The following is a 23840-nucleotide window of genomic DNA, read 5'->3' on the forward strand; positions in this document are numbered from 1 at the left end:
GTCTTCTGGGGCTGGGACCATGGCTGCTGGGGCCGGAACCATGGCTGCTGGGGTTGGAATCCTGGCCTTGCGTTTCCTTCCATGCTGCCTTGAAGCCTTGTGGAGGCTCAGAGGTCCTCCAAAGACCAGACGAGACCCAGCGATAGGGTCCTTGAAAGGTGCCTTGTTGGGAACTGTGAGCGGCAGGGGGCTAGCATGCCAGGGGCTAGCAGGCCGGGAAACAGGTTTGACCTCAAAGCTACCAAAAAAGTCCTCCACCCACTCGGGTAGTAACTCCCTTGAGGTTACTTATTGGCGTGCCGTTGAGATAATAGACTGCCTCTCTTCACTACTGGAGGCATATCGACAGTCGTTTTTAAAGCATGTCAAATTGTACGTCACCTCGTACAGGCTGTCTGCTGGGTCCATCTTTTGGTGGGATTATTCTGTCACGGCTGGAGGGCAAGGTACACAGGACCCAAAAGCAGAATATCCAAATTCAAAAAATACTTTTATTGCAAAAATTAGCAACAAAGTAAAAATAAGGCAAGGCAAAAAATACAAAAATCCCTCTGAACAAAGAACCTTCCAACAACATAAATAATCCCACAAAGACCAACAGAAAAACCAGAGGCTAAATGCACACAAAATAATCAACTGAACAAGACACAGGTGAGAGGGGAGGAGACAACACCGGGCACCAGGTGCACACAATCAGCAGAAACAGACAAGGTGGGAGGGGAAACACAGAGGCAGAAAACCAAAGACAGAACCAGACATGACAAAAACACAACACAGACAGATCGTAACAACCAAAACGTTTGACACCCACTGAGATAACACTGAGAGAGTCCTTTTAGCTAACGGAGTCTCTCAATCTGACAGGAGAGGACTCTCCTCCACTTTGTTGTTGAAAAAACTCCTTATATCCGTTAGCGTAGCTCGCTAGCACCAGAAGCTAACAACAACGATCTCCGGTACCGGTGCGCTCTCTCTCTCTCGCTCGCGCACGCACACAAAATGGCTCGTTCCACACACAGAGCCGAGCTATAATGAAACACAGAGTCCCAGACGTAATAGTACTGTATCATATAATTGTTTTCGAATCAATAATCTTTCAAAAATATGATTTTTTTTTTTTTTAATAACCATTTTTCCTGCTGGTCTCTCGCTGTCTCCCTGTCATGCCTCTGCGCGCCCCCCACTTTGAGAACCACTGTCTTATGAGCTCAGAACAGTCTCATAATACACACATGCACACAGAAGGATTCACACTTTTATTTCATGATCCGCAAAAGGATTCAAACTTGTATTTCTGGATCCACACTTTTTTTTTTTTCAATGCACACACAAATGTGTTCGGTTTCATATTCATGTAAATAAAATCCAAACACAGAACAAAGTTTTACATGTGTATTTTTGATCCTCACATATTTGTTTTCCGTTTAAATCCCCTGAACCTGCAAATACAAACCGCTTTCTGTGCACTGATCGCTGTACATTCGTGTGTGGGTTTTTTGAGACTCCCCTGACGGTCACCTGATTCGTACTTGTAATTTCTCTCATTTATAGCCAATCAGACGTCTCCTCCAGTCTAAGCCAATCACATGAGTGCGCCCCCACGAGGGTATAATTTATTGCGTTCATGACACTTCATATACGCATTTTGCGCAGTCCGGTCAGCTCGCTAAACAGAGGGCGGAGCTTCAGGTGATCATGCAGAGCTGCATGTCTCCGTCAGACTCAGCAGCTGATCTGATATCTCTCGCGTCCGGTTACACTTCACTCGCGTTTATGTCCATATCGATCAGATCCAGCTCTCCTGATCGGCCTTTATAGAGAGCACCGATCAAACTATTTAGAGTGAATATCAGCCGATAATGACCGGCGGGGCCGGGCTCCCCCCCGTTGACAGTTCACTGTCTAGCACTGGCTTCGTAATGCACTGATCGATTAGGCTAAGCTAACCTGTAGCTGCTCCCTCCACACTCACAACAACTTCATACAGACATAAATAAAGCAGCTGTATTCGCCATACAGGAAACACACATTTAAAACGGTTTTGCCTGCCGCTTTTGTGTACACACAAGCATTCATCAATGGTTCGGAAAGTGGCGCTGTACCTTAATAATATAAAGGCTCGTATTTGCGTGCATTTCCTGTTTGAAAAGTGGCAATGTACTGAGAGTGGAGGTGTCCTGAGATTAGCGCCTGCAGGCTCCATGGACCTGTCAGCTCCGGACTGCGCAAAATGCGTACATGAAGCGCTACGTCATGAACGCAATAAATCTACCCTCGTGGGGGCGCGCTCATGTGATTGGCTTAGAATTGAGGAGACATCTGATTGGCTATAGATAGAAAAAATTACAAGTACGAATCGGCTGACCGTCAGGGGAGTCTCAAAAAACCCACACACGAATGTACAGCGATCCATGCACAGAAAGCGGTTTGTGTTTGCAGGTTCAGGGGATTTAAACGGAAAACAAATATGTGTGGATCAAAAATACACATTTAAAACTTTGTTCTGTGTTTGGATTTTATTTACATGTATATGAAACGGAACACATTTGTGTGTGCATTGAAAAACACAAGTGTGGATCCGGAAATACAAGTGTGAATCCTTTTGCGGATCATGAAATACAAGTGTGAATCCTTCTGTGTGCATGTGTGTATAATGAGACTGTTCTGAGCCCATACTGTCTTAAGGGCTGTAAAAGTATTTTCCAATGTGCATATTTTGACAATATTTATGTAACATAATGGGGTTTAGATCAAATAGTAAAAGTTTGGCGAAAAAATATTTTTTTCTTTTCACATGTAAAAAAAATCAGTTTTGGAGTCTTTTCACATTCTTTGAAATGGCTCCTTCACCACAGAGCTAACACAACCAGACATGGATTTGTTAGTATAGACATCTAAAAGGGTCTTCAAGGCAACAAAAAGAGAGAGAGACCTTTACATTGCCACCCGTGTTAGATAAAAGCAATAAATACATCACTGCACTGGCAGTCAGCCATAATGACACAATTAACGGCCCTCATTCCAGAGAACATCTCTGAAAATAAATGAACACAGAGCAAATTAATATCTTCATGCTTTCTTTCTCATTTTTGCTCTCCCTCCATTTCTCACTGTTGATCAGCCATTTCTCTCTCTCCGATGTCCTCTTGCTGCATTTCTCTGCTCCTTTCCTCTATCTCCATTCTCTCCCTCTATCTTACTCTCTCTCCATTTCAAAAGGACAAATGTTTCCAGCAGTCACTGTAGCACTGGATTGGTATTCTGCTCTCAATGTAGCCAAGAGCCAGGCGGCAGTATCTGCTTCCAGCAACCACACAGCAATCTGACAAAGAGCTCACAGAGCGAGGGAGAAAAGGCTTGAAGAGTTGAAGGAACAGAGAGAAATGAAAGAAAGACAGCAAAAAGAGGAGAGAGACACAGACGGACCTATATAGCTGTCCAGCACATCTTTTGCTGTGCTAAAGGCTCTCTAACTCAGTCACAAGAAACGAAGGAATCTGATTTGGTTTAGTTTCTTTAGAGAGAAAAAGACAAAACTAGACAGCTTATCGAGCCGGTATAGACGGTTCCAGACTTTCTACTTGAAAACAATTAAAATGCCTTAATCAAAATCTTGGCTCCATGCTGATTTTATTATTTTTACTTCAGATCTATCAAAAGCAGCAGTCAAAGAAAAACAAATTTAACAAAACATTGTGTTTGCCTTGATTTATTTTCAGCTTTGTCAGAGCTTATCTCTGCGTGCAACCAAAATACAAGACTTCAAAACAATTGTCACATTGCTGCTGGCAAAGAAGTTATCTACCTTTTTGAAGATCCAGTAATTACAAGTCATTTCATCACATAGGACAAGGTAGGAGCTACTGAGTCTATTGATTATTAATGATTGCGCAATGCATTATTAATAGCACATATAAGGGCAAACAGTAGGTAATCTAGAATGAATGACTGCACAGTGAATAAAAGAAAGCACACATAAGGTGTTGAGATGCAGACACTTTGAGAGGAAGGAGATAAGTGCAGGGGGAGGAGAGGAGGGAGTATGCTGACAGCGGGTAAAGGTGAAAGAGAGATAAGTGGAGTAAGGGAGTGAACTTGGAAGGGATGGAGCGGGGGAGGGAGGTGATGAGAGATGGAGCGGCCAGATAGTCTTGAGGAGAGAAATTAGGAGGCGGGAGAAGGAAATGCTGCGGGACGAAGAGTAACGGAGAGATGGATGAACGTAAAGCGGAGGGAGAGACCATAGATATGGAAATGGGATGTGTCAGTAAAGGAGGGAGCCAGAGGTGTAAAGCAGAACAAAGTTTGACATGAGCTGACAGCAAAGGAGCACATCCCAAGAGCAAATGAAGAAGAACAGGGTGCATGCCTGAGACAATAGGCTTGGAAAGGAAGACATGAAGAAGACAGATAAAGAAACAAGAAAGGAGAAAAACAACAGGAAATAAAATGTGTAGAGAAGACCTACAATGTGAGATTTTGCATTTGAAATATTTTTGTTTCGATATTCAGTACCTATGAATTTAAGTATTGTTTAATTAAAGCAATCCAATCAACATTCAAAGGAGCACGTGTGCCATGTCTTAATCTCTTGTATGAGTTACATAATCCCTAGAAAGTTTTTTTTCATTCAACAATTTCATCTTTAAAGCAATGAAGCTTTGTAACTTCTTTTCTCTTAGTCCTCACTGTAACCCCTCAAGTATAAGAAGTTAAGAAAACAGAGATCCTACTTCCTCATACCGAAGGACTTCACTGCAAGATACTTGGAAAAGGTCAAGAAGAGACTATTTTAGTATAATTTAACTCTCACACCACTGTCCCTTTAGGAGATTGAGTTGTGTCAGATGACCAGAAAACCACACAAGAATTAAAAGACCTACTTTGAGTAACGAGGCACACAGAGGATATCTTTAACTACAGCTGATTAATAGCTTAAACATCAACAAAACCAAGGTAGAGCAGGTAAAGCATGATGGTTCCTTACCTTCCTTGCAGTACTTCCCCCTGAAGCCGGTTTGGATGCAGTCGCAGTGAACTTCTCCAAACTCAATTGAGCAAAACCCTCCATTGAAGCACGGGTTCTGCTTGGTGCAGAGGTACTCCAGGTCGCTCTGAATGCCCTGGCTGTTTAACAAAGTAGGAGGCATCTCCCCCACCTTCAGATTGGAGATCAATCCCAGGAATGGTGGCTCGTACTTCACTGTGCTGGACGTAAGGGCAGAGAGGCGCACATCAGGTGGAATGCCGCCCACAAAAAGGTCGCTGACCACTGCCATCTCCTTCCTCTTGGACTTGACCTCGGCTACTTTTGTCTCCCCATCAACCATCAGGAGGGTCTCACGGAAGTTGCGGGTCAGCAAGACCATGTGCCAGCGGTCATCGTTCACCCGTGTCTCCATGTGCAACGTGGCCGGCTCGGCACAGTGGATGGCAAAGCGCAGCTGGAGGCGCCCGCCTGCTATCAAAAGCTCCAAGAAGTCGCAGTTGCCGCCATCATCCAGGTAGAGTACTAAGGCTTTGCTGATGTTGGTCTTGAGACTGAAACTCAGTTCGCCCACTGATCCAGCTTCCCAGCGTCCATAGCGGGCCCACTGGCCAGGCGCCCCACCAAATTCTAGCATCTCCACTGAAGTGAGGAGGCTGATGAGGGCTATAGGCCACAGGGGCCAACCCAGGAATCTTAACCCCCTTTTCATGCTCAAAGTTCCCAAATGTCCCCTTTTCTACTTGATGCCTTACAGGTCTAATACACCCCAGAGGTAACGTCTAGCTTTGTTGTGGCTAATAGATTTCTCATGTAATCAAAAAGGTATTATTTGTCACTGAAGTGGGGTATCAAGCTCACCGAGTATAGTAATCCTTGCAGTAGCCCTACTCCAATTTTCTTGAAGAATCAGCAATTTGTTTATTTTCTCTGTGGGGCTATAATTCGTGTCCTTATCCTGACTCTCTCCTTCGTCTCTCCATCAGTTGTTGCCTCTGGGAATTGGAGGAAAGGAATGAGGAATAGCGGGAAAGTAAAAGAGGGGGGAATATGATAATTTAAACACAGCCGTTTCTTCAAAAGCCTCTTGGTCTATCCTGGGATGAAAATAGAATCTTAGTCTCTAGAATCCAGATCGCAGTTCATTTTTGAGGAAATTTGAACTGGCGCCAAACGCTTGGGGGAAGAGTTATCTGATTATGATCTTTCTTTAGGGGAATGCAAGTAGAAGAAAACGAGCAAAAGAGTGAGGGAGCCGTGGAGGAGACTAATATCAGAGTCTGCTCGTGTCTGCTAAAGCAAATGATGCGTTCATGGTTTCAGCGCAAACCCATTCTTCTCTTGAAATGGTAGGACTACGAAGCTTTACGCGGAAATGGGTCCCATCATGATTGTTGCAGATGGGGATCTGGAAGAAGCACACACAAAAACAAAAAATATGTTAATGTTACATACAATGTGTTAAAGTGCATTTTATCCCAACAGTATACTGCTTACAATGTGATCATTTCCACGTCAAGTCAATCAGCAATTATACATTTTTCATTCATCTCTTTCTATCATCCATCTTATTTGCCTAGAGTTTGACACCATGTACTTTGCTTACAAATCCCTTTGGTCTATTCAGCTGAAAGCCAATAAAAAAGTTTGTGCCGAGCCAAGTGATAAATAAGCTTTCTGAGTTTTGCATAGCTCTATACTTCCCAGAGAGGACTGAGCAATATGAATGTCTTATTTCCTCTGCTGCTTCTCAGTCATGTCAATATATGTGTCAAGCAATTCACTGAACCTTAACATATTGGTTTCATATGCAGGGAAGATACCAGTCCAACATTAGCGATATAATATATTTAATAAATCACACCCTTCAACTCTGGCGTGCACAAACACACACATTATGAACATGCATATGTATGCAAAAAGACACATCATTAAATCAAGTGTGATTCCGAGTGGAATGCTGCATTCATTATCAGTCTGAGCAGCCCGTCTTGACCCTGGGGCTCGGCTTAATCCCTAGCCATTATTTCTTGAGTGAGATCTCATTTCCATTACAAACAGTCTACAATTAAAGCTAGGCTCACCCCTGCTCATGCTCCCTTGTTCTATCAAGCCTGGCGTCAAAGTGACAACAGGGATGACGCGGGCATACAAGCAGGGGAGGGAGGGAATACAGACAGAGAGAGAGAGAGAGAGAGAGAGAGGGAGAGAGAGAGAGAAAGGCTGCACAATCATGATCTCAGACGTGCGAGCTTAACATTGATGGAGAAAGATGAGGGAGAACAGAGGGGACAGACAGAGCTGCGAGACGCAGAAGGGAGAGAACACAAATAATATGGGGCTATATTTCACCGGGTGACGTTAATAATGGCAAAAAGGGCTTAAGACAGAACCAATGCGGTTGTATTTTCATCGTTGGAAGCACAGTGCTTCCAAAAAATCTGCTTAGGCAACTGATAGCAAAATGACCACAGAACACAAACCAAATACTAGCATCCGCTGGTTCTGATGGGTCATCTGTCTGTATATTGCTCCATTACTTCTTTTTTTTAAGTTTCAGACAGCTAAAATCAGTATGTAGTCCGGTGTTACTTGATTTTTTTTCTTTTACATAATCTTATGTGTTCTCATCTATAACTAAGCACACATGACTTAGTGTATGTAGGACTGTTATTAAATATAAGAAGCCGTCAGAAATAAATTCTCGTCTTTTAATATGCAGCAGGCACAACATGCCTCTAGCATTGATAAAGTGGGCCTGGTTTATTTTGGTCTCTGAGTGACACAGCCTGATCTGCATGTTAGTTAATCTCTTGTTTGTAAACACGCTACATATACATGTATGCAACTGTTAATTAAAGGCAAAAAAAAACTGGATTCATTAGCAGTTGTGAGAAGAAACATGTCCTGTTCAGACAAGACAGTAATCAGAGACACATACATAGTAAATGTACAACTAATTATAGTATTGCAAACAAAACTTCTCACAAATATGTAGACATGTACTACATCATGAGCAATACACATGCAAACCAGATCCCACAACTCTGTCATTCACAAACAGATCATGAAACGGTTTCAATAGCAATTATGAGCATCCCCAAAAACATGATAAAACCCGTCAAGACTTTGGGACAAAATCATTTTATTTTGTAAACAATTTGAGAGCTTACGCTTGCTTAATCAGCCATTCTTTTAAGCACATCTGTGTCCCTTATGGGTAAATAGATTTGGGATATTCCCGGGCAAAATTGCATATTCATAGAGTTATTTCTGTTCGGGGACTCTACTGTGACAGAGAGATGCAGCGTTTTGTGCTCTTTTTATAGTGCTGTGTTTATTAAGGTTTACTATGTTGAGCTTCCATGTATCCTCCGTGCTTTGTGTTACTAGTTATTAGGGGGTATTGGCCAGCTCGCCTGATGGTACCATTAAATCCCAAGGACACTGAGGAAACATAACAAGCCTCAAGAGATAACTAGAGGATTGCGCTGTGTGTGTATGTGTATCTGTGTATTTGTATGTGTGTGTGTAGTTGTTGTGATTATAGTCATGTATGCAGCTGTCTGTGTTGGGCAAAGCAACTGCCCCTGTGTGGCAGTGTATGTTCACCTGGACTGTGTACACTGCCTGCTTTTTGGATTATGTTTTTCACAGTTGTAGTCCACAATGTCTTCTTTGCAGCATTGTTTTACAGCCAAAATGTACAATACTTAAAGCTTTGGTCAAGTTTCAATCTAAAGAACAACATGTTTGTCATTGTTTTGCCCAGCTGCTAGTGTTATGTCCATCTGCCTCAATTCTCTCAAGAGAAAAGGTAGCTCTTTTGCTTAGTGCTTGGCTGAGCTGCAGCCGAGCCGTGCAACTTGACTGAAAGAGGAATCTGTACCCAGCCTCAAACACCCTGACCCGACTGCTTGTCCAAGTGAAGCTCTGCAACCCTTAGGATAACTGCATGGTCATGTGAGCCAACACCGACCCATTTCCTCTCATATTATCCCCAGGGGAACGTTGGCACAATTTTGACAGAAACTCTGCTTAAACTCTTCAAGAGTCTTTGACTAAATATACACACGTATAAACTGTCCCATTCATTGTTTGTATCACTGGTGACAAAGATGTTTTAAACGGGTGATTTTGGTTCTGATTTATCGTTATGCGCCAATCGGAAGTACTGCCATAACAGTAAGGTGCGCTAAATCATGATCATCAATAATTTTAGCCCGTTATTATGATCAACATGCTAAGCGTAGACAACATGAAGAGACAACAAGAGAAAAATGGCAAGAAACTGAAATCCCAGCAGTTTGATTGACATTTGAGGAGATGTCCAAATTGAATCATACCTCAGAAGGCACATACAGTCACCAAAGTACGGAATTTTTTTAATGTGTTTTGGTTTAATCCATCTCTTACAGATCTCCGCCTTGTCCCAAGGACTTTAGATTCCCCAAAGACCAGACTATATCTGCTGTGTGAAGCTGTGCCAGGCTTTCATCTTCCTTCCTCTGCAAACAGTCAGCCAACAACTCATTCAGGTGACGTCTGGTTCGAACACTTCACTGTCCTCCAGTGAGACACAGAGTTCACATCTTCTCTTTTTTTGTTTTTCGTTCTCAGGGGCAAGACCTTAGAGTTGCAAATATCACACTAAAACAAAAAAAATGTCCGAAGTGAAGGAATATTTCTATATTACAATGCTGTAGACAAAGCATAATAGAGGTGTAGTTTATACAAATATTTAAACATGAAAATAGTTTTTCTATTCATAAATACACCTACACACATGCATTATACACAAAGTTTCCATATGCAAACAGTTGACACACATACACCATATCCTAGTCAGGCAGGAGCCATTAATCCTGGCCTGTGAAAAGCTCAGTAGTGTGCCATCCGTCAGCATGAGGCTGCCGCTGCTTTGCTCTAATTAACAAGAGAGGCATGCTGAGACGTTTTTTATATTTCTGGTCAAGATATAGAACAAGTTTTAAACAAGAAACATGGGAAGATATAAAACGATAAGAGACCATGGTGACAGTTCTCTCTGTGAGTGTTTGAACGAATACATTTACTGTGTGGCACGGGGATCTTTAAATAAGAGTAAATGGGATGAACTAAGAGCATTTTTACTATTTGAAATGATTGTAATGCACAGGCTTATTTCTGCCAGGTAAGTAGGTCATGAAGTGCAAAAGAAAAAGTTGTACATAGTTCATGAATCAGGAATATTGACATTGACAATCTGTGCCACCATGTTGATGTGATGCGAAATGAAATACTGTGGAGGAGTTCTCTTCTTAAAGGTTGTTCACTTTTCTTACAAGCAAGTGACTGACATATCTGGAATGTGGCTCGAGGATGAAAAAATAAATGTATTTATCAGGGATTCAGCTAAAGGAGGATTTACACACAAAAAATATGTAGGTGTGTTCTTCTTTACAAAAGGAGAAATCAAGAAAACCTCCGTACATAGTAATACAGTATTATTAAAGCCAACCTCCACGGAGCAGTCCTGGAGTGTGTGTGCTATCACAGAGGTGAACGGGCCTTTGTTCTTTATCAGACTATAGCCTTTGATCAGCCTCGTCAGCGGTAAGCCGCCAGTGACTAGCTCTGGCTGTTAGTGCTAACTGCATTTAGCTCTGATGAGGAGATGGTAATGAAACAGATCAGGGGCTTTACCCTGTGAGAATAATAATGACTTCTTGTTGCTCCTTTTACCGTGACACCTTGAAAGGGTAAATCATAGGGAGTCAATTCGGGAATTTGTTCTGCAAGCGGAAATGTTGTGAGGATGAAAAGAGTGCTGTTTGAATGCACAAGTTAGTGAAACCATGTACTGAATATTTTCTACTTACTTTAAACACTACTTGTTTCTGTAGCAAATAGTTGACCCAAATCAATCAATCAATCAATCAATGTTTATTTATATAGCCCAATATCACAAATGTTACATTTGTCTCAGTGGACTTCACAGTTTGTACAGAATATCAGTATGACAATACGACACCCTCTGTCCTTAGACCCTCACATCGTACAAGGAAAAACTTCCAGAGAAAACCCAGTTTAAAGGGAAAAATGGGAGAAACCTCAGGGAGAGCAACAGAGGAGGGATCCCTCTCCCAGGACGGACAGACGTGCAATAGATGCCGTGTGTAAATTGAAAAGATAATACATTTGCAACATAGGTAGTCCAAATGTTTGGAAATGCATGTGTGTATAATAGGAAGATGAATCCATGAGTATATCCATCCAGGACTTATGATCCAGGACCACAGCCACGACTCAAGATCCAGGACTCGCAATCCATGACACAGGACCGCAGGATCCTCCATGACTCCGGATCCCGGCGTATATAGACACCAAAAACAAAGACATTTGGGGAAGCTGGGTTAATCGGAACATGAGAGTACACAGTACACAAATGTCTTTATTAACATGGTTATTAATAGCAACTGACTGGAAATACTGAAATATTTTTTTACGGTGATACGGAGTGGGAGAGGTCGTTTTCAACTTCAAACAATTACACACCCACCCCCCAGTGGATTTGCCTCTGTGGATGGCACTGCTGACAGAGAGCCTCACACAAAGTCCAAGACTCAAAAGAGTCACAAATGTACACATAAAGCACACAGCAGCACTCTTTAGGCCAGTGACACCAAGTCACGTCACTCAAAGATATTATTATATCCATGATCAAGCCATCAAAATGGCCGACAAAGGGAGAGAGGAATGGGGGGAGCATGGTGAGAGTCTGAGCATGAGGGACATCACAGACGAAAAAAAACAGAAAGAGGATGTCAGTGACACTTAGCCTGCGATTCCTACTTGAGAAGCAGTCACGCAGCGACACATGCACCCACACGCACATCGTCCTCCACACAACGGCGCCTATACATCTGCATGCCATCACCAGCCTCATCATACAGTGTAATGTTCATCATGTTGTGAGACAGGGGGAAAGAAAGACTGACAGTGAGTTTTTGCACACATACTGTAACATCAGAGTATGGTGTCCTGCTCATCCAAGCTCTAAATATGTTCTTGCTTGTCCTTCCATCCTCCTTTTTCCTCCCTGTTTGACACTATCCCCCTCATAATGTCTCTCATTTCCCATCACGCCTCTCCCTCCTGACACTCCCCCTCTATTTATCCCCCTCTTTCAGATTATCCAGCCATCCATTACCGTCCCACTTTGGTTCCACCTACTTCCAACCCTTCTGAAGCGCAAAAGCTTGTACACTGCAGGTGCAGCTCACATTCAAAAATAAATAAGACCTAAGTGCATACAAAGCAGGGAGAATTAGGGTTGTGTTTGCGCCTTAGGTTAAGATCATGTTAGCAATGTTGTATGGTGTCGATAATGGCTCCATGTGGAGCTGGTTGTACTTTGAAAACCTGCTGGTTCAATGATTGTGTCCGTGTGTCTGTGTTTTGTTCATATGAACATACACAGGGACCAATGAGTGCAAAAAGTGATGCATATGTGAGTGCAATCAAAGGTAGCTCAAAGGTAGCTCATCTACAGTTTGTTTACAGTAAAAAAGTTAAGATATCTGAATGCACCGTTTTCCTCCTCTTTCGTTGAGTGAGATACTGAGCCCCTACCTGTTCAACCGTTATAAGTTGCTTTGCACGCGTGAAATGTAAAAAGTTTGCTGGGGGCTTGTGGAAATGTGGTCGATTAAGTTTATGTGTGTGTATGGTTTGTACACCCAGCAGCATGCGTGTAGCTGCGTTTGTGCCTGAAGATGTTTTGGTAGGAAGCATAACGCTCACTGCCCAGGCCTCGAGACTCTCCCGTTCCAATTAACCAGCCCAGCAGCCTGCAGCTCGACTGGCCTTATCTCAGAGAGAGACAGAGACAGAGAGAGAGGGCAGGAGGAAGAGATGGAGTGACACAAGATATTGGAAAGACAGACGGTTTGAAACCGAGGCAATGAAGAAAGTGAGTCTTAAGATTGAAGAAGAGAAGAGAGAATAAAAGCAGCTTCACATTCATGTTACCAGGTATTTTATTTATCCAGGCCTGTGTTTCTTTGGAGGTGGAGTTAAAGCTGGAGGAGCAGGGTTAGAGGAGGTTACAGGAGTTAGTCCTTGTTGTTGTTGCAGCAGCTCAGAGGTCTTGTTGTAAGGCTGTGTGGGGTTGCGTTGCCTTCTCACCCCCAATGTATTATGGAAGATTCAAAAGGAAAAATTAGAGGGACAGCAGATAGAAAGGAAAAGAAGTGAGATAGAGAAAGAGAAAGAGAGGAAGGGCGACTGACGCACACGTAGCAATTTAGAGGGAATTGGCTGTGGTAAATGACAGTCCATTACCATCTTAAATATACTGTCAAAAAGCAATTTGTTTCGCTAATGCTAGGGGCCTGATATTTGCAGCTTATTAGGAACCATGCCCTATTTTTTTAAGAAGCCAACCTCCAGACCTCCCTGGACCTCCATTTACCCATAAGCTCCATAATGCACCTGTCTAATGAAGGACTTGAGAATGTATCTGGAGATAGAAGTCTGAAAATGGAAGTCTGTGGAAAGGGCCTATAATTTAACCACAATTGAAATACAATGAGTATTGTATATTTGAAACGTAACACTATCACCAATGGAAGTTTGGTTTAAAATAATTGGAAACTCCCTTTTATACAGAGAATGCTGAAACATTTTAACCCAGCAGTGTTATGATACACAATATTTCAATTCAAACTAGGAGGTGTCAAGAAGGCAATAATGGAGTAAGAGAGTTACCTCTATTTTGTTGGTTGACATTTGATTGGCTGTCTGCAGCTTTCATTAACAAAAAAACCTACCAATGTGAATGAAACCTGTAATTATTACCGACCTCTTTAATGTTAAATGGCTTTTAGACCTCAGAGCTTGTAAAACTGAGCAGGTGGAAGACAAGTAAACTCTTACATTTTGAGGTTATAACAGCAACGGCAGATTTACAAGTTGTATTGACATTTCAATATCTCAGCTAAGGCTGATGGAGGGTCTGTTTGTTGCAAACAATTCAAGGAAATCAAAAGAAAAATAAGCACATTGGAGACTGAGAGAAGCTATAAACTGTGGTTTGGATATTTTACTCAACGTTCCAGCTTAGTGATTTCCATTGAAGTTAAGGCGCCCATGATTATTAAGAGTCAAGGCCCAACAATATCTGCAGCAGGTGAGAAATGTGTTTAATTTCACAGACTAGCTCAGCTCATTATTGGCCTCTCAATTCACTCAGCGAACTTCCTATGGCGGCATATTGATCTAGGCCATATGGTTGAAAGCAATGTCTTACAAAGCACCACTCCCCCAGCAACCCTTGTACGTAAAATCAACTCTGTCTCTTTTTTCATCTCTTGAGGAAGAAAAAAGGAAGTAACTAAGAATAACTGATGATGAGAAATGGAAGTGACGCTGCTCTGAAAACATTGATTCAGGTCTCCTTTAGTTCAGCTCTAAATCGGAGGGAGCTGGAACATGCACAGACGTGCGGTGCCACTTTGTGACTCAGACAAAGAAGTAGCAATCATTTGGTGTGAAACGATATGCGGTGACATGCAGATTTATGTGTGCACATACACATATAGTCACAGAGACACACACTTGAGGAGCTGTGAAAAATGGGACAGAACATGCATATATTTGCAAGCCCCTGGGCAGAAGTCTGTTCGGCAGCGGAAAGAGGAGAGGAGACACAGGCTGGATTGGGGGAACAGCATTTGAGAATAAAGGATCAGATTATGCAAGGGCTGCTAACGCTCTTTCTGAAAACCAACCAGGAAAAAGTCAACCTGAACTCGCAAGAGCAACTGAATCCACCTCCGAATAGCCTCAGTGGGGATGTTATAGACAGGTTCAATGATGACCCCTGGAATAAAATAATATTACACCAGCTGCCTCTGAGTCCAATTGAAACCACTCTGATTTACTGCCGAAACAAAGAAAAAAAAGCTAAAAGTTAGTGGTTCAGCTGATCAATATGAAATGCACCAACTGTGACCTTGTGAAATCCATCAGTAGAGACATTGTCTGAGGTGTGTTTGTTTAGAAATGAAAGATGCTGATAATCACTTCATGAGATGAAGTCGATATGCTCTCCTATCGATCCCATCGGCATTACGAGAGAGGCTTCTTTTATGCAGTGCACTGGCAATTGACAGTTGTGAGTGACACAGTGCTTTCCTGTGCATGTGTGCTTAACATTGACTACAGCTTTTCCTCCATGTGCTCACCATACTCAGTCGACATACATAGACAGATAGACTACTTATTGATGCTGAGAGGAACCTTTAACCCCTGAGGCCATGCAGCAAACACCTACAGACACAGTTCATCCCTCTGTCACAGACAAAATGAGGTTCATAGATAGATAGAGCTTTATTGTCTCCCTTCGGAGACATTTGTCTTGGGCATCGAGAAAATAAACATAAAACATTCAGGTCAATCAGTCATAGATACAGAACAGAGATCACATGGCAAAGAAACAAACAAGAAACATACAGGTACAGCCCTTTCCCTATTGCACATACATAATCATATTGCACTTCCCCTATTGCACATACATAATCAAATATTGCACTTTTCCTTATTGTATTATACATAAATCAAATATTGCACGTTCCCTACTGTATTCATACACAATCAATATTGCACTTTCCCTATTGCACCTCTGCATAGTGTCCGTCAAATTGCACATATCCCTATTGTGTCCATACGTATTTACACATAATGCACTTCCCCTATTTAACCTTCTCGATTGCACAAACTACACTGTAAACATTGCCTTCCCAACAACTCCTAACACAGCACAGGTTAATGCCTTTGAGCAATTGCTTGCATATCCCCTCCCGTGTAGTTATAGATTCATTCATGCTGTGCCTTATCAACACCTTTTCACTGTACAGTATAGCTACATGTATAGTCATTTCACCAACGCAGCCAGCCATCGCAATTGTTCACAATCTTTAGAAAGAACGTCATGTGAATCGTTAAAAAACATGCAGATTATGCAAATGTTCTCCTTATTTTCATGTCTGCTCTTTTTCTCGGTAACGTATTAATGCATTTTGTTGAATATGTGTTTTGTCCATACATTAACATAGTTATATATTGTTTACTGATTGTAGGTTATTGGGTCAATGAGGTTGAATATGTATTAAGAAATACAGCAAAGAAAAGTTAGAACATAAAATAACCATATACTGTAAAGAAGATACGCAACCAACAATTTCATGCAACATATATATGTTAACCCCTGTGAAAGTAAAAGCAAGACACCAATGGGGAATGGCCTCTGCCATATGGCTGTGTGAACAACAGCCAGTACTCTGCACATCCACCAAATCTAAAATAGCTTTAACGCAGCAGTAATGACTTATTTCATAAAGCTTCTGTACAATCTGAGCATCTACTGCACATGTGTCAAACTCAAGGCCCGGGGGCCACATCCGGCCCTTGGTGGATTTAATTTAGGCCCGCAGGATCATTTGTAATTACTATTAGATCTGGCCCTCCGGTATATTGCACGCACACCTTCACTCAATCCTGAGGGTCTCCTCAGCTCAGAGCCTGAGCCCAAACATTGATGAACTTGCACCAAAGATGAGATGCCAAGTATCTGGCTTGAACTAGCATCACAGAGCAGCACACTGAGTTTACATGGATGTTTCCTTCTGCACTTTGTTTCTTGAGACAACAGGGCATGTTTGATTTGTTCTTTAAGGGGAATAGTTTTTTTGAAGCTGTTGTTGGCCTGTGGGAAAATGTACTCATAAGAAATGACTCTGCAGATAGAGCCATAAGAAATTAATGCAACTGATTATTTAATGTTTAATGTTGTTTTTATCGGCAATAATTTAAGCTTTGTTAGTTCCAGGTTTAATATGTGCAATAAGTTCATTTCAATACGTTTTGCAATAAACATTGAACCAGTCCGGCCCTCGACTAGTACCCATTTTTTTTATTTTGGCCCACTGTGTATTTGAGTTTGACACCCCTGATCTACTGTAACTGGCTTCCCAACTCTCCCAAATATAACCTATAGTAGTAATAGTTAGGCTTCCTATGAGCAGAGCAAAAAATAAACTGTACCAGTCTATGTCCTGCTACTTTTAAATGGACTGGTGGATACCGATTGTTATTTGGCAAAGCATACAAAGGTAAACTATTTATATTTGAAGTATTTATCCAATCATTTTAAGCTGTATATTCAACTGGAATTCCGAAATTTCCAGATTTCATCTCACGGACTGTCTACTGTCTGTGCAACTACTTTTTAGCCCATCTATTATTGTCATTAGTCAAACAGTGGGTACACATTTCAAGTTTGCATCTTTTATATCCAAATCCTCACAAAGTTTAGCCGTCAAGAGAGTGTAGGGAGGGATCAAGTGGATAAATTATTCACATGTGACCTAGAGGAGAATCCAAGTTGCTGTATGTCTTAGAAAAAGTACAATCACCAAAATAAATGGAAAATTGGACTGCGGCTGTCACATTTTGGGTCTGCAGTGGCAACAGTTCTAAGTCTGGTCCATGCATAGGGTCTGCATGTCAAGTGTTATTTAGTTTTGACATGTACAATTAATTAGGAGCCATGTTGTTCACAGTCCTCAGTACACCCTCTGCTGCAGTACAGGAACTTCAGTCTAAGCGTATCCTTCTTAAAATAAAAAAGTATTCCATCATATGTCATTCATAACACTCATCCTGCCAATGCATGTATTTCTTTTTCATTCTCTGTATTATGGCATGTTCCCATTAGGTCTCCTGCTGTATTTAGCTTCTTAAGCATCCAAAGTCCATGGGTAAGCCCCAACAACAATAGCAGAAGAAAGACAAGGAGCCTAGTGGGGCAGTGAACAGAAACAAGCTCTCCCTTTCATCCTTGATCATTACCAGGAGAGTAGGAAATATGGGAGGGGAGGGGGAGCAGACGGAGAACCGACAAGCGAGTTGTAAGCGCTTGGTAAGGCAGGATTTGATGAGAACAGATCTATGTTGATGGCTTCCGAGACATGCAGGGTGGCCACGTGAAGAATGGGGCAAGGTCGGGAAAGACTTAAAACAGGCAGTCACGCATTGAGAACAGCAACAACAGAAACAATACCCAGCTCGAAAGATAATCACTGATGACAGTGGCTGTACAGGGAAGAAGAGAGAGAAGTACTATGGAGATGATGCAAGTACAAGTGTTTGGGGAGCTCTTGGTGCCAGAATAGAGCATTACTGCAAATTGGGCCATGATGATGGCAAACTGGGATGTCAACTGGATGGAAGGGGGAATGTGTATGTCTGACCAAGTGTACATGGCATGACCAGGCATTCATACTACACAAAGTGGTAAGCACTGCTACTGTATATGTATGTGTGTGAGTGCATCACATTATGCAACCAGGTGCGGGGACTTGGACGCGTGCCTGGGAGCATTTGCATGCGTTCAAGAAACATAGACGCGTATTGAGGCAGACAATGTGGAGCATTGCGGCGAGGAATGTGGGAGATAATGGAGAACGCCAGAGCCGTGTTGGGAGCTGGAAGGTAAGAGGAACCGAGCGGGGAGAGAACATCCAATTCAATTTTGAAGTGGTGCCGGCTCAGAGTACAAACACAAAGGCTTCATTACAGGCAGATCCCTGTTGAAGGCTGGAGCTAATTCACCATATTGAAGCACAAGGAGAGAGAACAGCAGAGAGGGATGGCAGGGGTGGGGACAGAGGGAAACATAAGGAGATCGGTGAGGAGAAGAGATGACATCAGGAGGGAAAAGAGGAGGAGAAGGGAAGAAAGACCCAGCAGCATTTGGCCGCTCTAGGGAAAGGGAGAGTTCAATACCAACAGTGCCACTAAGAGCATACTAATGCCCTATTAGAATGGCGCACAGAGCACAAGAGTAATGACTTCCATTAGGGTGTCAACACATGTGTGAGAACCATGTAAATAAACATGGTGGAAACAGAAGCATGTTATTGCTATAATAAATCTGGTTAAACATTAAGCTATCAGTAGCCCAGTGCATGGGTGGGGCTGCAAATAAGCTTGTTATTTGATAAACCCAGAATGAAATTGAGCGATGTCACTCGCCTAAATAAGAGTATATATCTACCCATGATAACCGCCTGTGTTTTTGAGAACATATGAGGACACACAGGGGGCGGAAAATAAAACTGAAAAGGTCAGTGGTTAAATCCAATTACTGGTAAAAACAAATATTACATTTTAGATGAAGCTCCTTGTTTGTTAATGTACATCCAAAGGTAACTTTTGAGGGCTTATTTTAGGTGTTTTTTTTTAAGAGTATGTTTTTCTTCTCTGACAGTTGTGTGGGATACAACAAACTAAAAACAAATGCAGTCAAAATGGAAATACCGAAGCTAATTGTCCCTTCATAAATGTTAAAACATTTAGTTCAAACAGCTAAACATTATAAAGATCAGGATGGAAAAATCTGTGTCAGAGGTTGTTATTTTGGTTTCATTAGTTTAAAGATATGTGTTAACTAACACATTTGTGTTAATCCTTCAATACATGTGTGTAACTTTGTCAATGTCTCTGCATGTGTAAAATAATAAGAGCTAATGCATTGAGTTTCTGTATAGGATTCTCATTTTCTCAATCAACAATGCTAAATATCCAAATGTCTTATTGATGAATCCATTGACATACTCACACAAGAGACTGTTATCAGCCTGCAACCAAAGGACTTCCGTAATAGTGCTATTAGTTTAATGAATACACATTTACCCACAGTGGGTCAAATGTTTGTCTGTGTGAGGGCAAACTACTGTAGAGCTGCTTTTTGCTATGGTTGAAGGTCAGTGGATGCAGACCCCCCCCCCCCCATTTTCCCATTGTACTCCTGCCTGACACATGCTGTGAGGCCCTGAAGCACAACTACACTGCAGAGGTGTCTGCCATTCACACAAATGTCCACACACATATACACACACAGCGGGGCACATAGTTTGCAGTCCCAGGTGAAACGCCTCTCAGCTGGGTGTGGATGCCGAGGGAGACACAACAGAGAAAGAAGAAAAATGTGAGTGAGAGAGAAAAGAGAGAGTGTCAGAGTAGATAAAATATGCATGGCTTTGCTTTAGCTGGCGTAACAATGAGTGTCCTCATTCGTTGCCAGTCACCTCTGGGAACTCATGGGACAAGATGTAGGAGGGAGAGGAGAAGAGGAGTGAAGCCAAGAAGAGAGGTCGTACCAGCAGATCACATTAGTGAGCAATAAGGGGGGAGAGAAGTAGAGGAGAATTGCAGCTGAACAGAGGAAATAAAAAGGGTAGCGAGGAATTAAGATGAGACTTTGGGCATTAAAGTTCAGCCTTGTTGGATGATGGTCGAGAAACAATGACCTTTATAGCTCACACACACACACACACACACACACACACACACACACACACACACACACGCACGCACATACACACACACACACACACACACACACACACACACACACACACACACACACACACACACACACACACACACACACACACACACACACACACACACACACACACACACACACACACACTTTTAGCTCACAGTTACAGAGAATAGTAGCATATAGTGTGAAGTGTATGCCCAAAAGCTTAATGGCTGAGTTCAATCCAAGCCATCAGAACATGACATTCTGCCCATTAAAGGTACCATTAAGAATTGCGGCCTCTGCATATTATCACTTGCACTTTTTCAAAGACTTGACTAAGCCCTTTGTACTCTGGGAGAACCAAGCGGAAAACTCTGAGGAACAGCCGGGACGCCAATACGGAAGTGCAACACACTGCAGTTCATACATCGGCAGCTAGGGACTGACTGCAGAAAGGAGCAACTTTACAGCAGAAAAAAACATGTTTCTACCCATGGATGCAATAAATATTATTATCGATATAGTTAGATTCCACCTTCATGATTATGAATCTGTGAGTGAATTGTTTTCTAACACAACCCTTTTATTTATATTAGGTCTTAACGTTTTTGCATAAATTAGGGCGTGGTCACTTTGATGGACATGTACCTGCATGTACATGCCTCACTGTCAGCTAACAGCAACTTGTCCACTCTGCTAGGATACAACCATAGAGGCTACAACGTTAGTTAGTCATAGTACTGTACTTGACCCTTTAGCTTTAGCCGTGTTCGTGGTGATTGTGCCTTTTAGGGAATATTGTTACAAATACCAGACAATTAAAATGTCGTGCTGTGCGCTTGAATGTACAAACAAAACTTCCAAGAAGTCTAAAATTATAATATTATACATGTTAATCCCTTTCGCAGGTTTTTGTGTGCTTGGTAGTTTAGCTTGTTACTTATTAGCCAGCTAAGGACGTAACCCTTTATACATACATATACATTTTAGTTTATGATTCAGCCTTGGGTAAGACTTTTATAGTCTATGGCAGTGACCACCAACTGGTGGCCCGCAGACCACATCCGTCCCGCCAGACATTCTCATCCGGCCCGCACGGCGGGGGTGCGTTGGCGGAGTGGTTACTGCTCGCCCTCCACCCACCCATTTTCTTTTTTTACAACGTCTCGTGAGTAAGGTGCACTACCGGAGTCCAACAGAGAGGCAGCAGCTGCGGGACAGTAGACTGCGTACTGCGAAACCTTCCCTTCCTTGAAGAAGAAGTGATCCTTCGTTGTGAAAAGTCCATGGATGTATAATAAGAACTGGATACAGCGTGGGAGGCGGGGCCTCATTCATTCCTATGAAAGTTGCTCATTAGCGATTGATGATAAAATGGCCCAACTTTCGAGAGAGCGAAACGTTACAGATTACCCGGCATGCCTGAGAAGTACCCGTATGTGCGCTCATAGCGCATGCGCAACTTTAACCATGCCCCCAAAATGCTCGTTCACATCAAGCACGTCAATTTGCGTACACGTAACAGCACCGCGCGTTCATGACAGCATGGCACTGGATTGTTATATGATGGAGTTTGACATTAACGAGGCGGCCGCGGCAGTTAGCAGCTAGCGGCTAGCTAGTAATTAGCTCTTAGTAGCTCTGTACGTGTTTTATTTTTCTTATGACTGTTGTAAGTAAACATATTTATTCTATATCTTCTTCTATATGTGTATGAGCTCTGTACGTGTTTCTTTTCCTTATGACTGTTGTAAGTAAACATATTTATTCTATATTTCCTTCTACAGTATGTGGATTTGAATGTATGTCACAGTCCTCTGTTTATTTATTGTTAAGAAACGCAACACATGGTTTTCAACAGTGGAACGATTTATGTGAATGTCAACAACAACATCCCAAGCTTCTTTCAACTGTAACTGACCAATTTGGTGTATTTTGTTTGCAAGTCTGTGTTCAACATACTACTTGGAGTACGCTTAACAAGTCTGTACTGAACATGGACACGCAAAACTCTCAACAGGTCAGTTTTTTTTTTCATATCTGATACCAAATCTTGCTGAAATATTGCCACACTGGAGATGTATAGTGTATGTAGTTAAGGGTTTAGTTATTGTACATTTCAATTGTGCTATTTATGTTAAATGTATGATGTATTCAATGTATTCAAAGTGTTCAATGTGTTAAATATATTCAATATATTCAATGTATTAAAATAACTACCCAAACATTGTATTTGTTAAATGTTTATTGTTCATTGTATATGTAAGTTATTTATATGTATGTAAGTGTTGTCTCGTGTGTATGTACTGTTTGTGATCGTTGTTGTGCCCTCACTAATGGCCTGCACATTGTTGTGGTGAGTGGGCTTTAAACTAAGACAGGCCATTTATGTTTGAAATATCATGCTAACAAACCTGCAATTACAGAATTGAATGATAGTGGTTAAATATGTTCATGTCTTGCTGACATTATTTATTATCCTTTTCCACATAGCCTCTCAGATGGATTCCTGTTTCATCTGTTGGTTTGCCACTGTCCAGTGTCTGCCAGCTTGCTCCCTCTCAGAAAAGTGCCATCTTCTGTCAACAGGAAGAACTGTTGAACACTTGTCACTATATGATATATATGTATACATTCACTCCGCAGCTGCTTATAATCAGCTCATCACGGGCGCTGTCTTTAACCTATTACATTCACCTCATTCTCCACCAGCCAATCACCGTGCTGCAGCCAAACTTTAAAATGGTTCTCCTCTCTCCTGCAGTCAACTGTGATTGCAGGTGTACATGCTGCCGCCCGCCTCCTCTCCACCCACAGGTCCGTTCATCATATCCAGAGCCAGGAGAGCTAATCCAAAGACCTCATCACACCTCCTCTTCATCCCATCTCCTCATCAAATCCAGATATTCAGCATCATCATCACCAGTGTCTAGACCCCGGGGGGTTCCCTATATGCTCACGGCTTTTCCCCCTTTAGATATACGATTTCAGGATCAGGGTCTAATCGCCAAAGACTTAACATTTATCATATGACATGTGTCAATAAATATTCTTTAAACAAAATGAAGTCTCTCCTGATTGAACTGTCTGGACCCCATCCTCAACTTTTTTTCAAACCATGAAATGCCTTCAGAGGGCTTTCCTGTTGATCATGTTTGGTGGATTTTTTAATATAATAATTGCAATCAATATTATATATATTACCTTTTAATCTATATAAATTGTATTTACATTTGTTGTCACTATTTGTTCCACCTATGCCAGTCATCAGAGGTATACATGTGTTAACTGTGTTAATCTCTTTTAGGTTTCATTTCTTATTTTTGTGAATTTCTATATAAAATGCTGATTTCTACCTGAAATGCTTATGTATTTTTAATTACATTTTTGTAGAGCTTTTACTTTTTCAGCTGAATAAATATTATAACTCTACATGGTTTTTGTCAGCATTGCCAGCTTCACTGTTGAGCTTTATGT

General features: G+C 41.8%; 1 protein-coding gene across 7 annotated transcripts in view; it reads right to left on the bottom strand.

Moving 5' to 3' along the window:
* Positions 1 to 23840, bottom strand: part of nrxn2b (neurexin 2b) — a 667491-nt gene that overhangs the window by 569575 nt on the left and 74076 nt on the right. For all 7 annotated transcript variants that reach the window (XM_079668270.1, XM_079668273.1, XM_079668275.1 and 4 more), the window contains one exon: positions 4988 to 6395. In XM_079668270.1, coding sequence (XP_079524396.1) covers positions 4988 to 5699 — 712 coding nt within the window. In that variant the 5' untranslated portion in view covers positions 5700 to 6395. The remainder of the gene's footprint in view (positions 1 to 4987; positions 6396 to 23840) is intronic.

This window comes from Notothenia rossii (assembly GCF_949606895.1).
Source record: "Notothenia rossii genome assembly, chromosome: 3".
Classification (NCBI taxonomy): Eukaryota; Metazoa; Chordata; class Actinopteri; order Perciformes; family Nototheniidae; genus Notothenia; species Notothenia rossii.